This window comes from Cibotium barometz, chromosome 6 (genome assembly GCF_041138505.1).
Source record: "Cibotium barometz isolate CiBa-2024 chromosome 6, ASM4113850v1, whole genome shotgun sequence".
NCBI lineage: Eukaryota > Viridiplantae > Streptophyta > Polypodiopsida > Cyatheales > Cibotiaceae > Cibotium > Cibotium barometz.
In genome coordinates, this window is record NC_141051.1 from 45,924,236 (window position 1) to 45,939,751 (window position 15,516).

The 15,516-nt window shown below is 42.7% G+C and overlaps 1 protein-coding gene across 1 annotated transcript in view; it reads right to left on the bottom strand.

Moving 5' to 3' along the window:
* Positions 1 to 3,298: 3,298 nt before the first annotated feature.
* The window catches only part of LOC147637796 (uncharacterized), an 84,370-nt gene continuing 72,152 nt past the window's right edge, over positions 3,299 to 15,516 (bottom strand). Inside the window, exon 4 of the mRNA XM_086799050.1 lies at positions 3,299 to 3,459. Coding sequence (XP_086655176.1) covers positions 3,299 to 3,459 — 161 coding nt within the window. The remainder of the gene's footprint in view (positions 3,460 to 15,516) is intronic.

A 15,516-nucleotide genomic window follows, 5' to 3' on the forward strand; every position in this document is an offset into this window, starting at 1 on the left:
GAACCTACTCTCACAGCCAGAAGCCTCGTACTTTCCCAGCAACACCGCCCACGTCACGACAGCGTCTGCTAGCTTTAGCTGCTCCTACCCAAGGCGGCCTTCTCTGCAGTCTCCAGTCGCCCCACCAGCCACACTCTGCATAGCCCGTAACTCAGCCCTTGTCGCTTAACACCAACAGCTGCTACATCTTCAGCACGCCAGCCCCACAGGCGGCCTGCCTCTTCACTTAGTCGCCGCCAGCTACCTTACGCTGCTCCCCAATCTTGCTGCCAGCCACCTACACGTCGGCTTGTCCGCTCCACGCTCCACTACTCTTCACACGAGAGGTCCCCACGTCTGCACGATCGCCACACACCCCAGGCGCCTCTCTCTTCAGCTGCGCTCCACGCTCACCAGCTCTGTTGCCCAAGAGTCCCCCCAAGAACAACACGGTGATCCTTACCACTTGTATTCTGCATGCTATGCCGACTTCCACAATTCTCAATGCTTCTGGACTTTTAGCTGGCGGCTACATTGGCATCCACACAAGTGGCCATGTGGCTACTACTTTATTGGCCATATTAATCATTATTATATTTTTATTTTCTTCCTCTCCTAATGGATGGCCGCCCTTCCATACCAATTCACACCAATTCTCTTATGACCTTGGCCCCATAATCGTTAATTGCTCATGCACCTCTTCAAATGCAATCTTTAATTGCCCCGATGCTTTCACACACATTCAAATGCAGCTTACGAGTGCCATTGTATTTCTTGGACGCCCACACACTTCAAGGCCATCAAGTAGCTGAAACCACCTCCATCTGACCTTACCGGGCAGGCCTGTAAACAAGCCCAAATCAAACTGATCCACCCTATATACCTGGCAAGGCATTCCACGGCCAAGTTCTCATTCACACCATGCACACGTATGTACACGAGCCAAAAAGACCACTCAGAAAAATGCCTGACAATTGGAGCATGCTTGGGTTAGTAAATAGTGCCCACTGTGGATTTTTCAAGTCTCTTGGTACTTAAGAGGCCATGAAAAATCTCGGCCTTCCCCATACCATCGTAACCAAACATGCCCCGATGGGAAGCAAACTTTGCAAGTGTGTGGGGGGACCCCACCCCCACATGCATGCAAAGTTTAGTCACACAATCAAAGCATGTTTGGATTGGTAATTAGTAGCCAGTGTGGAATTTTCAAGTCTCTTGGTGCTTAAGAGGCCATGGAAAATCCGGGCCTTCCCCATACCATCGTACCCAAACATGCTCCGATATGGGGACCAAACTTTGTAAGCATGTGGGGGGACCCACCCCCACATGCTTGCAAAGTTTGGTCACAATCGGAGCATGTTTGGATTGGTAATTAGCGGCCAGTGTGGATTTTTCAAATCTCTTGGTGCTTAAAAGGCCATGGAAAATCTGGGCCTTCCCCATACCATCATACCCAAACATGCTCCGATGGAAACGAGACTTTGCACAAGCATGTGGAAGGGGCCTCCCCCACATGTTTGCAAAGTTTGGTCACAATCGAAGCATGTTTGGATTGGTAATTAGCACCCAGTGTGGATTTTCCAAGTCTCTTGGTGCTTAAGAGGCCATGGAAAATCCGGGCCTTCCCCATACCATCGTACCCAAACATGCTCCGATGGGGACCAAACTTTGCAAGAATGTGGGGGGGACCCACCCCCACATGCTTGCAAAGTTTGGTCACAATCAAAGCATGTTTGGATTGCTAATTAGCGGCGGCCAGTGTGGATTTTGGTGCTTAAGAGGCCATGGAATATCTGGGCCTTCCCCATACCATCGTACCCAAAGATGCTCCGATGGGGACTAAACTTTACAAGCATGTGGGTGGGACCCACCCCCACATGCTTGCAAAGTTTTGTCACAATCAGAGTATGTTTAGATTGGTAATTAGTGGCCAGTGCAGATTTTTCAAGTCTGTTGGTGCTTAAGAGGCCATGGAAAATCCGGGCCTTCCCCATACCATCATACCCAAACATGCTCCGATGGGAACCAAACTTTGCAAGCATGTGGGAGGGGCCCACCCCCACATGTTTGCAAAGTTTATTCACAATCGAAGCATGTTTGGATTGGTAATTAGCGCCCAGTGTGGATTTTTCAAGTCTCTTGGTGCTTAAGAGGCCATGGAAAATCCGGGCCTTCCTCATACTGTCATATCCAAACATGCTCCGATCGGAACCAAACTTTGCAAGCATGTGGGAGGGGCCCACCCCCACATGTTTGCAAAGTTTGGTCATAATTGGAGCATGTTTGGATTGGTAGTTCGTGGCCAGTGTGGATTTTTCAAGTCTCTTGGTGCTTAAGAGGCCATGGAAAATCCGGGCCTTCCCCATACCATCATACCCAAACATGCTCCGATAGGTACCAAACTTTGCAAAAATGTGGGGGGGTCCCACCCCTACATGCTTGCAAAGTTTGGTCACAAAATCAGAGCATGTTTGAATTGGTAATTGACCAGTGTGGATTTTCAAGTCTCCTGGTGTGTTGAAGAGGCCATGGAAAATCCGAGCCTTCCCCGTACCATCGTACCCAAACTTGCTCCGATGCGAACCAAACTTTGCAAGCATGTGGGAGGGGCCCACCCCCACATGTTTGCAAAGTTTGGTCACAATTGGAGCATGTTTGAATTGGTAATTAGCGCCCAGTGGGGATTTTTCAAGTCTCTTGGTGCTTAAGAGGCCATGGAAAATCTGAGCCTTCCCTATACCATCGTACCCAAACATGCTCGGATGGGGACCAAACTTTGCAAGCATGTGGGGGAGACCTACCCCCACATGTTTGCAAAGCTTGGTCATAATCCGAGCATGTTTGGAGTGGTAATTATTGGCAAGTGTGGATTTTTCAAGTCTCTTAGTGCTTAAGAGGCCATGGAAAATCCGGGCCTTTCCCATACCATCGTACCTAAACATGCTCTGATGGGGACCAAACCTTGGAAACACCCCCCTCTCCCGGCGCAGCCAGCCTCCCTGACGGCCGCCCCCCCCCAAAATTCAAATTCAAAAATTCCCCCCAATGGTCGCCCCCCCCAAATTCAAATTCAAAAATCCCCCCCCAACGGAAATTCAAAAATTCGAAATTCCCCCCCAACGGAATTCCGCCCGCACCCCGAAATTCCCCGTCGACCCCTAAAATTTTTTCGCCTTCTCTCTCTCGAAAAAAAAATCACCTTCGCCTTCCCCTTCCCCTTCCCTCGCAAACAACCAGAATCGTCCGACCTCGCCAAAAAAAACCTGGGCACCCGCCTTTGTCTTCCCTCGCAAAAAAAAAAACCGGCCGACCTCTCGTTTCACCCATACAAAAAAACTGCGCGCCCTGGAGCAGATCTCTCGCAGCAAAAACTCTCCGCTCCCTGCGTTTCCAGCGCGCCCTCTGCAGAGCTTCGTTTCAAACGCACCTTGGAGCAGATCCAGCCCTGCGTTTCAAGCGCACCTTGGAGCAAATCAAGCCCTGCGTTTCAAGCGCACCCTGGAGCAGATCTCCCTGCAGCCCTGTGTTTCTAGCGGTTTCTTTTCCTCGGATACCTCAAGCATCCATCAAGATCAAGACTGTGCAACATCGGAGACTTCAGAAAGTAAGTCCTTCTTTAAATGATTGTCTACACTAATATAAACGCTTACTTGATTGCACGCTAAGTGTGTCATTTGTCGATCGTTGCTCGTCGTAGATTGTTTGCACCACTTGCTGCTCTCTTTTGTATCTTCACATATGTCGAGAACCTGTAAAATTGATCCAAGATAGACTCCACAACTTGGATATAGACTCCACCTTAAGGCTTGAACTTGAGTTGGAGCCTTGGCTCTCGATGCTAGTGTACACCGGCCTTAAGGCTCGAACTTGAGTTGGAGCCTTTGTTCTCCAATCTAGTGTACACCGGCCTTAAGGCTCGAACTTTAGTTGGAGCCTTTGTTCTCCAATCTAGTGTACACCGGCCTTAAGGCTCGAACTTGAGTTGGAGCCTTGGCTCTCGATGCTAGTGTACACCGGCATCGAGAGCCAAGGCTCCAACTCAAGTTCGAGCCTTAAGGCTGGTGTACACTAGCATCGAGAGCCAAGGCTCCAACTCAAGTTCGAGCCTTAAGGCCGGTGTACACTAGATTGGAGAACAAAGGCTCCAACTCAAGTTCGAGCCTTAAGGCCGGTGTACACTAGCATCGGGAGCCAAGGCTCCAACTCAAGTTCGAGCCTTAAGGCCGGTGTACACTAGCATCGAGAGCTAGTGTACACCGGCCGCCTTAGGGCTCGAACTTGAGTTGGAGCCTTGGCTCTCGATGCTAGTGTACACCGGTGTTAAGGCTCGAGCTTGAGTTGGAGCCTTTGTTCTCCAATCTAGTGTACACCGGCCTTAAGGCTCGAACTTGAGTTGGAGCCTTTGTTCTCCAATCTAGTGTACACCGGCCTTAAGGCTCGAACTTGAGTTGGAGCCTTTGTTCTCCAATCTAGTGTACACCGGCCTTAAGGCTCGAACTTGAGTTGGAGTCTTGGCTCTCGATGCTAGTGTACACCGGCATCGAGAGCCAAGGCTCCAACTCAAGTTCAAGCCTTAAAGCCGGTGTACACTAGCATCGAGAGCCAAGGGTCCAACTCAAGTTCGAGCCTTAAGGTCGGTGTACACTAGATTGGAGAACAAAGGCTCCAACTAAAGTTCGAGCCTTAAGGCCGGTGTACACTAGATTGGAGAACAAAGGCTCCAACTCAAGTTCGAGCCTTAAGGCCGGTGTACACTAGCATCGGGAGCCAAGGCTCCAACTCAAGTTCGAGCCTTCCGGTGTACACTAGCATCGAGAGCTAGTGTACACCGGCCGCCTTAGGGCTCGAACTTGAGTTGGAGCCTTGGCTCCCGATGCTAGTGTACACCGGCCTTAAGGCTCGAACTTGAGTTGGAGCCTTTGTTCTCCAATCTAGTGTACACCGGCCTTAAGGCTCGAACTTTAGTTGGAGCCTTTGTTCTCCAATCTAGTGTACACCGACGACCTTAAGGCTCGAACTTGAGTTGGAGCCTTTGTTCTCCAATCTAGTGTACACCGGCCTTAAGGCTCAAACTTGAGTTGGAGCCTTGGCTCTCAATGCTAGTGTACACCGGCCTTAAGGCTCGAACTTGAGTTGAAGCCTTGGCTCTCGATGCTAGTGTACACCGGCCTTAAGGCTCGAACTTGAGTTGGAGCCTTTGTTCTCCAATCTAGTGTACACCGGCCTTAAGGCTCGAACTTGAGTTGGAGCCTTGGCTCTCGCCAACCTTAAGGCTCGAACTTGAGTTGGAGCCTTGGCTCTCGATGCTAGTGTACACCGGCCTTAAGGCTCGAACTTGAGTTGGAGCCTTTGTTCTCCAATCTAGTGTACACCGGCCTTAAGGCTCGAACTTGAGTTGGAGCCTTGGCTCTCGCCAACCTTAAGGCTCGAACTTGAGTTGGAGCCTTGGCTCTCGATGCTAGTGTACACCGGCCTTAAGGCTCGAACTTGAGTTGGAGCCTTTGTTCTCCAATCTAGTGTATACCGGCCTTAAGGCTCAAACTTGAGTTGGAGCCTTGGCTCTCGCCAGCCTTAAGGCTCGAACTTGAGTTGGAGCCGTGGCTCTCGATGCTAGTGTACACCGGCCTTAAGGCTCAAACTTGAGTTGGCTCTCGCCAGCCTTAAGGCTCGAACTTGAGTTGGAGCCTTGGCTCTCGATGCTAGTGTACACTGGCCTTAAGGCTCGAACTTCAGATTAAGCCTTTGTTTTCCATGCTACTGTACTCTGGCTTTAAGGCTCGAACTTGAGTTTGAGCCTTTGCTCTCCATGCTAGTGCACCCCGGCCCCTTAAGGCTCGAACTTCAGATTGAGCCTTTGCTCTCCATGCTAGTGCATCCCGGTCCCTTAAGGCTCAAACTCCAGTTTGAGCCTTTGCTCTCCATGCTAGTGCATCCCAGTCCTTTAAGGCTCGAACTTCAGATTAAGCCTTTGTTCTCCATGCTAGTGTACTCTGTCTTTAAGGCTCGAACTTGAGTTTGAGCCTTTGCTCTCCATGCTAGTGCACCCCGGCCCCTTAAGGCTGGAACTTGAGTTTGAGCCTTTGCTCTACATGCTAGTGCACCCCGGCCCCTTAAGGCTCGAACTTCAGATTGAGTCTTTGCTCTCCATGCTAGTGCATCCCGGTCCCTTAAGGCTCGAACTCCAGTTTGAGCCTTTGCTCTCCATGATAGTGCATCCCGGTCCCTTAAGGCTCGAACTTCAGATTGAGCCTTTGATCTCCATGCTAATGCACCCCGGCTCCTTGAGGCTCGAACTCCAGTTTGAGCCTTTGCTCTCCATGCTAGTGCATCTCGGTCCCTTAAGGCTCGAACTTCAGATTGAGCCTTTGCTCTCCATGCTAATGCACCCCGGCCCCTTAAGGCTTGAACTTAAGTTTGAGCCTTTGCTCTCCATGCTAGTGCACCTTGGCCTTAAGGCTCGAACTTGAGTTGGAGCCTTTGTTCTCCATGCTAGTGTACACTGGCCTTAAGGCTCGAACTAGAGTTGGAGCCTTGGCTCTCGATGCTAGTGTACACTGGCCTTAAGGCTCGAACTTCAGATTGAGCCTTTGTTCTCCATGCTCTTAAGTTTGATAGGTTTTGATTTGATATGTAGCATTTAAATCCATTTTTTTCTAAGGTTTTGAAACTTTTTTTTGCTTCACAGGAATGGAAGCTAGCAGAGCGCCCGCTACCTCGCAACCACATGGTGCACCAATCTTTACTCTGGATGCTCTCGAAACAACAACTCAAGCTAAAAGTGTCACTCCTAGAATTACGGTGGATAAAACCTTCGAATTGAGTAACAAAGAAGGAGTAAAATGGTTTGTGGATAGCTACGATGCTAGTGCAAACTTCAAAGGAGTCCTCCATTTGTTTTTGTCTCAAGGTGATACATCATATGGAGATATGGGGATTGTGGTAGGCGCTAAGGATGATGTGGATGCAAGAGCAAACCCATGCTTCACATGCACTGTATTGCCAGAAGGAGAAACTACAAAAGCAAATAAGTTTTGCTTATCATTGGAAACTTTTCACCCAGCAGACATGACTGGCAGTAAACTAGGAAAGGACAATTGTATTGTAAAGTTAGGATTGAAGATCATTGACTTTTCCAATCAAGAAGACTCAGGGGTGGATAATGTGGAGGACCTGGTGAAAGCAGTGAGGCATGCAAAGAAGGCTTTGGATTCACGAAAAAAGTCCATACGTGAAAAGGAGACAACCACTCAAGTTAGGAAAATTGTGGAGAAAAAAGGCAGGGCCATAGTGAAGAGTGCACTTGAAGCATCTACAAAATGCTGGTGCAACTTCTTCAAAACATAAAAAGGAGGGTGACAAAATAAAAGCCCTTGATGCAAGCACAATAGCAGCTGAAGACATGGTAGGCTCTCAAGTGCAAGAAGAGAAGCAAACACTTGCAAAGAAGAGAAAGGCAAAGCACTCTACAAAGGTTCAAGAAATCTCTTTAAAGAGGCAAAGGACAAAACCAGCAAGTGGTTCAAAGGAGATAGATGCGTCCGATGACGAGCTAATGGAGGTTGAGACTTTAAACAAGGGCAGCAAAGCAATTATCTCATTAGAAATAAAGAAGGGATATTATCCCTTTGGTCTAAATGAAGTCTTCAGCATTGATGTGATGAAATGTTATCCTGCTCCTTCAAACTATGTGTATAGAAGGTTAAATAAGGATTGGGTTCGTATTTTGACCCAAGACTTTATTGAGGACGCAAAGCAAGAGGAGATACTTGCAATTTTGATGCCGTGTAATCGTGCTACAAAACAACTCCTTGATAAACTCGCAAAAGAAGATATTCATAAAGTTGAATATTGGATTATCTCTGGTCAACACTCCATTAGTGCTGCAAAAAGCTTGCAAGCTCTAAATATGGCTAAAGTGACCCCTCCACTGCGTCAGCAATTCAGGTTCAGGAGATCTAAGATAATTGTAAATTGCCCGCCCAAGATTTCTCGTGACATTTCCAAGGATGCGAATTTATCTGTTGCAAAGTCAATGCAAAAGGAGCCATTCCTCGATCAACTTCTACAAGCTCGAGCACAATGGCATGCAAACGGTCGTCGTAGTAAACCTTTGCCTGGTGTCAATCAACCCAAGATGGACGAGTCTTGGAAGGTACTCTTTTGATTCTTTGCTATATCTTGGTAAATCATAGACCTACATTACTTCTTCTTTACTTCTTCATAGATCTATAGTTTTAATATAGCAGTAGCATAAGAAAGATGCATGTAAGGCTTCTTCTCAAACTACATAAACTTAATAGTTTGGTTTGAAATTGAACTTCAAGCCTCACCTCTCTGTGATGGTGTAGCACTTGCATATCTAATTATGGCTCGAACTTAAGTTGGAGCCTCACTTGAAAGTGCTAGATTCGCATACGGAGGTGATGCTCAAACCTAAGATCGAGCATCACCATTATATACTAGTTTAGCACTGCAAGTGAGGCTCAAACTCAAGTTTGAGCATAAGCTTCAAATGATTGAAAACCCATAGATGCATAATTCCTCGAGCTCCTAATATTTTGTGATATCTATAGTGAGGGGGCTAACTTCTTACTTTGCAACTTTGCAGGCCTTTGTGGAGACCACGGAGCACACATTACATAAGAACTTTCTCAAAAATGATTTACACTTGCTTCTATGTGATGATGATGTATGGCAGAACTGGGTTAAGATCATGAGGCTTTATGCAAAAGGCTTGCTACCAAATACAAAGGGAGAAACCCAAACTAAAGGTCTTGATCAAAATCCCAGACTTCCAACTTTGAAGAGTGGGCAAATTCAGCAAGCACCAGGAACAGTCCAACTAGGCCCAACGTTGTTTAGGTGCATTTTAGGCCTTCAGAAGAGTGAAGTTTTGGACATTCAAACATCACTTCTTGACAAGAGAATATTGCTTAAAAAGGGAAAGCAAACCCATCAAAGAATGGATATGGAGGAGATGGCTTGGAAGCTAAAAACAGATCGAGTTCTCAAAGATGCAATAACCGCCTTCTATTTTGATCTGACAAGGGAAAAGATGACTTGGGAATAGGTGTGTGAGACATATAAGCTAGGGGAGTATGAGTATAATCAATTGAGGAGTTACAGCCAGTCCTTTGTTAGGGATGCTCTCAATCCTTCAAAAAAAAATCCTTCACTTCCAAAAAGTGTAGTAACTTTACTGAATCACCTATATAGAGCATCTATGGGTATTGTATCTCAACAAGAGTCTATTCCTTGGAAAATTAGGGGGGTGGGTTTTGATATGACAAAGATTATAGCCTTTTGTAGTGAAGAGCATGTACCATTTCAGCTGGCAATCATGGACCTACATGGTACAAAGGAGCAGCTCTCGTCAGAATTTTTCTCCAAGTTGGCACTTGCTTTGAACACACTAAACTCACAATATGAATATATTCTTGTGTGTTTTGTTGATTTCATTACCATTGGAATGCTTATCGAAGGGATTTCTAGCCAGTCAACAAAGGTGCACTATGAATTTGGTGTGATCCACACACAAAAAGATGATGCCTGGACATCTCGAACAGTTGAGATTGCAACTGTTATTCTTTTCATCAGCAAGGTTGATAAGTTTGAGGCCATTGATAAGGTTCTCACAAAAAATGTATTCATCTCAGGATCTAGTGGCCAAAATAGAGAATTCATCGACAAAGGCTTTATTGATGGTCTCATCACAGGGTTTTGTCCTGAACAGAGCTATGTTGTAGAGATATATTGTGGTGGAGTTGTGCTAGAGGAGAGCTTGCTAAAGAAGAGACGATGTATTGCTTTATGCAAAGATGATTTGGAAGCGATGGCATTAGAATCAAAGTGCTCTGCTCTTTTAGATGGTCACCCGTCCTTGCAAGAGTAGTGTGGTGCAAGTGGCGGCACAAAAAAGCAAACACTAGATGATGCAGAAAAAGAGAACCTTCAAAATCTTCACATTGATGACTCACCAAGTACAGAGGACGAAGAGGAAGGTGATGATATTGACAACAAAAATGACACAGATGATGATAAAGAAGTTGGGGATGCTATAGACTTTGAAGATGCAGGGCAAAGGAATGAAGAGGACCAAGGGAATGATGCTCTATTCAATGAGGATGCCGAAGACAATTTTGAAGATATTGGAAGGCATGAAAATGATGATGAAGGTGGGAATGGTGATGCTCATAGCCCATCAAGCTCTCAACCAAAGAAAGGTAGAAAAGTGCATTGATAGTGCTTATTATGAATGTACAACGAATGGTGATCATTGAAAGGAGCTTATCAACAACTAATATTAGCATAGGTTTTGTTCAAAGTGTGGATTTGTTAAAATAATTATTTATCTTTTGATTAATACATTGGCTTTTTATCCTTTATTTCATGCCAACGTCTAGTACAAATGATGATGCACACTTACTATTAAGAAATTACTCCATATCCTAGTGTAGCAGTGAGGCTCAAAATTAAGTTTGAGCCTAATACAAATGATGACGCACACTTACTATTAAGAAATTACACTTACTCCATATCCTAGTGTAGCGGTGAGGCTCAAACTTAAGTTTCAACCGTACCTCCACTTATGTCCAACCTTGGGGATGTCTTCCAACACAAGGCACAATCTCAAGTTGAGCGATCTTTACGTTGCCCTTGTAAGTGAGGCTCAAACTCAAGTTTGACTCTTATGTTATGGTTCCTAATTCATTATGGTACATCAGTCGAAGTTTAGTAATCTAAGTTTGGATACAAAGTATATGTGTAGATATAAAAATGACTAGTATTGTATTAGCCTTGGTGTATTATTTAAATCCTAAAAGTAATAGCATTTTATTTTAATCTTACAGATATATACAAAGAAGGGAAAGACGAAGATAACATTGCTCAACTAGAACATCATCATGAAAGTCCTACTAGAGAGATCAACTCTCATGATTTAAATGCTAGAAATAATGAAGACAACATGGTGGAGGTAGATCACATTGATGATTCAGCTTTGCAAACATCTTCAAGGCCTTCAAGTGATAGGACTAAAGAGACTAAGGACATTCCTAATTTGCAAGTTAATGTTGAGGTTAGTGAGAATAAAGATAAAGTTAATGAAGAGCTTCAAGAGACTTCTGCAACCAAGGAGAGACAAGAAGAGATTGTTGAACAAATGGATGAGGCTACATATGCTACAAATAAAGGAAAAATAGTTGAAATCAAGGACTCTGTGGGGGCAGAGGGTGTTGAAGAAATGGATGAGGCTACATATGCTACGAATAAAGAGAGAATAGTTGAAATCAAGGACTCTGTTGGTGGCAGAGGGTGCCAAGCATTAGGAACTCAATGGAGTCTTCTTGGGCCCTTTTATTTGGCAGTTTAAGGGAGTCAAACCTTTTCTCTTAAGAAGAAACGTTTTCTAATTAGAAGCTTCAAAACGGCTACTTTATTCGAATTTGAATTTTGGGGGGAAAATGAAATTTAAAATCTAGCGGATAAAACCATATCATGTAACATATCTATGGAAAGCTCTTGATGCGTAGATCACGGATCTATAATCTCCGCTCAAATCGGAGCTTGTATGTAGAAGTTATGGAGGTCCGAAAATTGTAAAATTGCCCCCTCCCCTTTTTGGGGGAAAAAGTGCACCCTTTGACCACTCTTACACCTCTCTTACAAACCATTGGTTTTTGCTTACATGGCGGGCTCCTATTTGTCAAAAAGTTAAACGTTTCCATAACCTCATGGCAAATTAAAGGGCCCAAGAAGACTCCATTGAGTTCCTAATGAAACCTAAAGGTATATCTTTTTCAATAGGATGTTATTTAAGATGATTTATTCAACAATTTTGTGTGTTAAAAAGTATGTTTCTCAGCGAGAAACATACTTTTTTGCAGGTATAGCTACTTCTAACAATCACAAGTTAAGTACGCAAGAAATAGAGCAACGTGTTGAGGAGCTACGTTCCGATACACAAAAGAGTAGGCCTCTAGGAAGTTTATATTCTTTTGAGAGAGATGGAGATAGATTAGTATTTCAATCTTCACCAATCAATAGGGAAATGCAATCAAGTCTAGGAGCCATCATCATAGATGAGTATGGGAGCATGAAACGAAAGTAAACTTGTGGATGTTTTGTTGTAATTAGCTCTCATTGATAATATAGGATCACTTGTTTTAATATTGTTAAGTATGTAAACACATTAAAGTGTTATCATTCTTCTGTATTGTATGCAGAAAATATTCCTCGTGCAATCACCATAAAGAAACATGCACTTATACTTGATCTTAATGGAGTTTTACTCAACAAGGAAGAGAAGAGGCATCCACAAACAAATTGTATTCGAATTGATATTGGTCGCACCACAGTTGTTATTCGCCCCGGGTGTTTTGAATTTTTGGATGAGATTTGCCAGTACTTTCATGTTGGTATTTGGTCCACCATGCTACACAAGAATGTTTGTGCCTATGTAAACACTCTTGAACAGTATGCACATAAGAAATATCATTTCTTTATGGTGTGGGGACAAGAAGAATGTTATATCCATAATCTTCGAAAAGTGTATAGGCCAGATAAGCCTACTGTTGAGGCTATGTTTAAACCTTTACTCAAGGTTTGGAATCAGTTCCAAGATATTTGCAATAAGAAGAATACATTGCTTATTGATGATAGCCCTTTCAAGGGATGTGTTAATCCAAAAATCAACTGTCTCTTCCCTGAAAGTTTTCAAGGAGGGCACGACTACGTACTGTGCAATGACCTTCTACCCTACCTTTTAAATCTAAATAATACAAATGACATTAGGTCTATTATTTTGCTTAATCGGCTAGGTCAATTTCCTATCACACATGGCCATAATTTATTTATCGATTTTCAAGATGTACTGGAAGAATGGCTCCAATTCACCTCCCTATTTTTGCGAGAAGAAGTGGAAAACTCATTTTCTGCATCTTCACACTTACCATTATATGCTGATAAGCTAAAGTATGTCCAATCAAGAGGGGAAAAAAGAGAAGTAGAATCTATAAGCAAGGATCTAGCAATGTTGGCATCCAAAGCTAGAGTACCATTACTATCCAAAGACCAGCTAAGCTTGTTAAAAGTGTGTTACAAAAGAAGGATTTTGAGTGATCAACACGCTATTGCTTATGCTACTCGCTTGGGATATGATCGTGGTCATCTCATAAGTGGAGTTGCAGCAAAAGCATACATATCAAGGCTACAAAAGGCTTACTTGAGCTTATGGGTAGGATAATGTCTGGTTTCATTAAACATTGAGTGACAGTATAATCAGATTCCAACCTAACCCAAACTAGTTGTTGCTACAGGTCGAAGGAAACCATTTCTGAGGTCTAAACGTGCAGTTTGAAGTATGGGATCTGCACAAATATCAAGACTTGTTGGGTGCAGAATGTTTGGAGCCATTTTGTACCTAAAAGCCCATAAGATAGACTTAGGCTTTGGCCAAAACAATGTGCTTAGATGGGTTTAATTTTTGGATTGTACGAGCCAAATCTTTACACTATTGTATCAAGAAATCAAATGCCTTCAAACTAACTGTCATTTGATTATCTCTTTTGTCAATATTTGCAATTCGATTGCAATAAAGATGTGTTTGTTTTTTATTGAATATATTGCCTTGTCAAGGTGTAAGGCTATGAATATCATAATAATTTAATTTGGATAGACTCAATTATCTCAATAGTGAAAATCTTTTATACATCATATTCAATAAATTTGATGAAATTTAGCATTGACAATATACTCGCTCTTTTATTTTTTTGGTTGAACTAATGAGGTATTGGAGCATTTGTCTATGAAGGTTTAAGACCATCCATATCATGGATGAATTTATGTTGTTGGCACATAATATATTTATTCAAAATTTTGAATGTACATTAACCAAACATTTTTTTTTCAACAGGATATGTTGAAGCATATAGCTTTGATTTCAAGTGTACAGAAAACTTACTATTGAGGTGGCACCAATCATTGGTGACTTATGTACCTAGAGGCAAAAGAGTTCCACCACTCCCAGATACAATAAGGAAACAAAGAAGAGTATTGATACTTGAACTCAATGGTGTTTTACTTAAAACCATTGAGATGCAACATGGTGATGTATGTCCAGACTGGGCCAAACATATGCATCTTGTGGAAGAGAATACAAGTGTTTGGCATTTGATTCGCAAAGATGCATTCACTTTCCTTGATTTTTGTATGCAATGGTTTGAGGTATGGATCTGGAGTACTAATAGACTACAAAGAACTCGATGCATTCTTGAGTTGTGCTTTCCTCGGCACCATCAAAAGTTTAAGGTCGTAGCAGGGCATGCAGCATGTCAAAAGATGGATCTTCTTATTGGATATCGATTTGTATACCACAAAAACTTAGATGTAGCATGGAGAATTTTTCATGACCTGGATGGAAATAACACACTAATTTTTGATGATACCCTCTACAATGTAATGTGGAATATGCCCGGAACCTACTTGATTTTTCCAAAGATGTGGATTTATAGAGTTTACATCAAGCATCTAATCCCATTGATTTCTCCATGATTCACTCCCAGAATATCTCCACCTTTTGCCTGATTCTCTCCACCTCTTCTCTTTTCCCTGAATATCTCCCAGAATATCTCCACACTCCTAAATCTTCTCATGCTACCCTTTATTCTCTCCTAGTAGATTCTTCTCACCTTTTCACAGGTTCTTTCACATTTACTCATTCTCTTTTACAGCCTCTAACCAAGGGCTTGTTCCCGCACACACCCTATTCACTTGTATTTTCAACAATTTCATCCACATCTCATCACATTCACTCACATCTCATCACATCTTATCACATCCACTTTTTCGTACGGTTTTCTACTTTCGATATACTGATAGGACTTTTCTAAGTTTCTGCCAATTGCATGGCCTAGTTAAGGGTACTTTTTCTCGATCCCATTGAATCTACATATCAGAGTGTTGTTGAAGGTTTAAAAAGGGAAAATAAACCTTATCATAATTGAATAGTAAAAACTCAGAAAGAGCATTTAAGTATTGTATTTTCATTCCTTAAGCTTCATTAATGAGAATTATATCTAAACTTCCATTTACTCATTGGATCCTTCATCCTCCCACAAGGATTCCAGATTCTCTTTTCTAAGTAAGAGTTATCCAAGTTTTCTCAATGGATATTTTCATATTCTTTCTCAAATTTCTCAAGTAAAATATATTAAATATTCTTCTTTTCGAGTAAAAGATTCATGGGATTTACAAAAATCAATTCTACCCATATTTCCCAATAGAATTAATAATGCTCAAAATTTTACTTTTGATAAATACTCATAATTTGAATTATGCCAAAAATTTCTCTTTTACCATTTAATTACTTGGATCTCAAATATCATGGAAATTCCTCTTTTTGTATAGAAATAAATTTACCAAAAATTTCTCTTTTACCATAATCAATTAATTATGCATAATTACAAAAATTTATTTCTCATGAATATGATGAAAATCATTCTTTTTGCATAGGATGTCTAATCCTAGAGTATGGTAGGA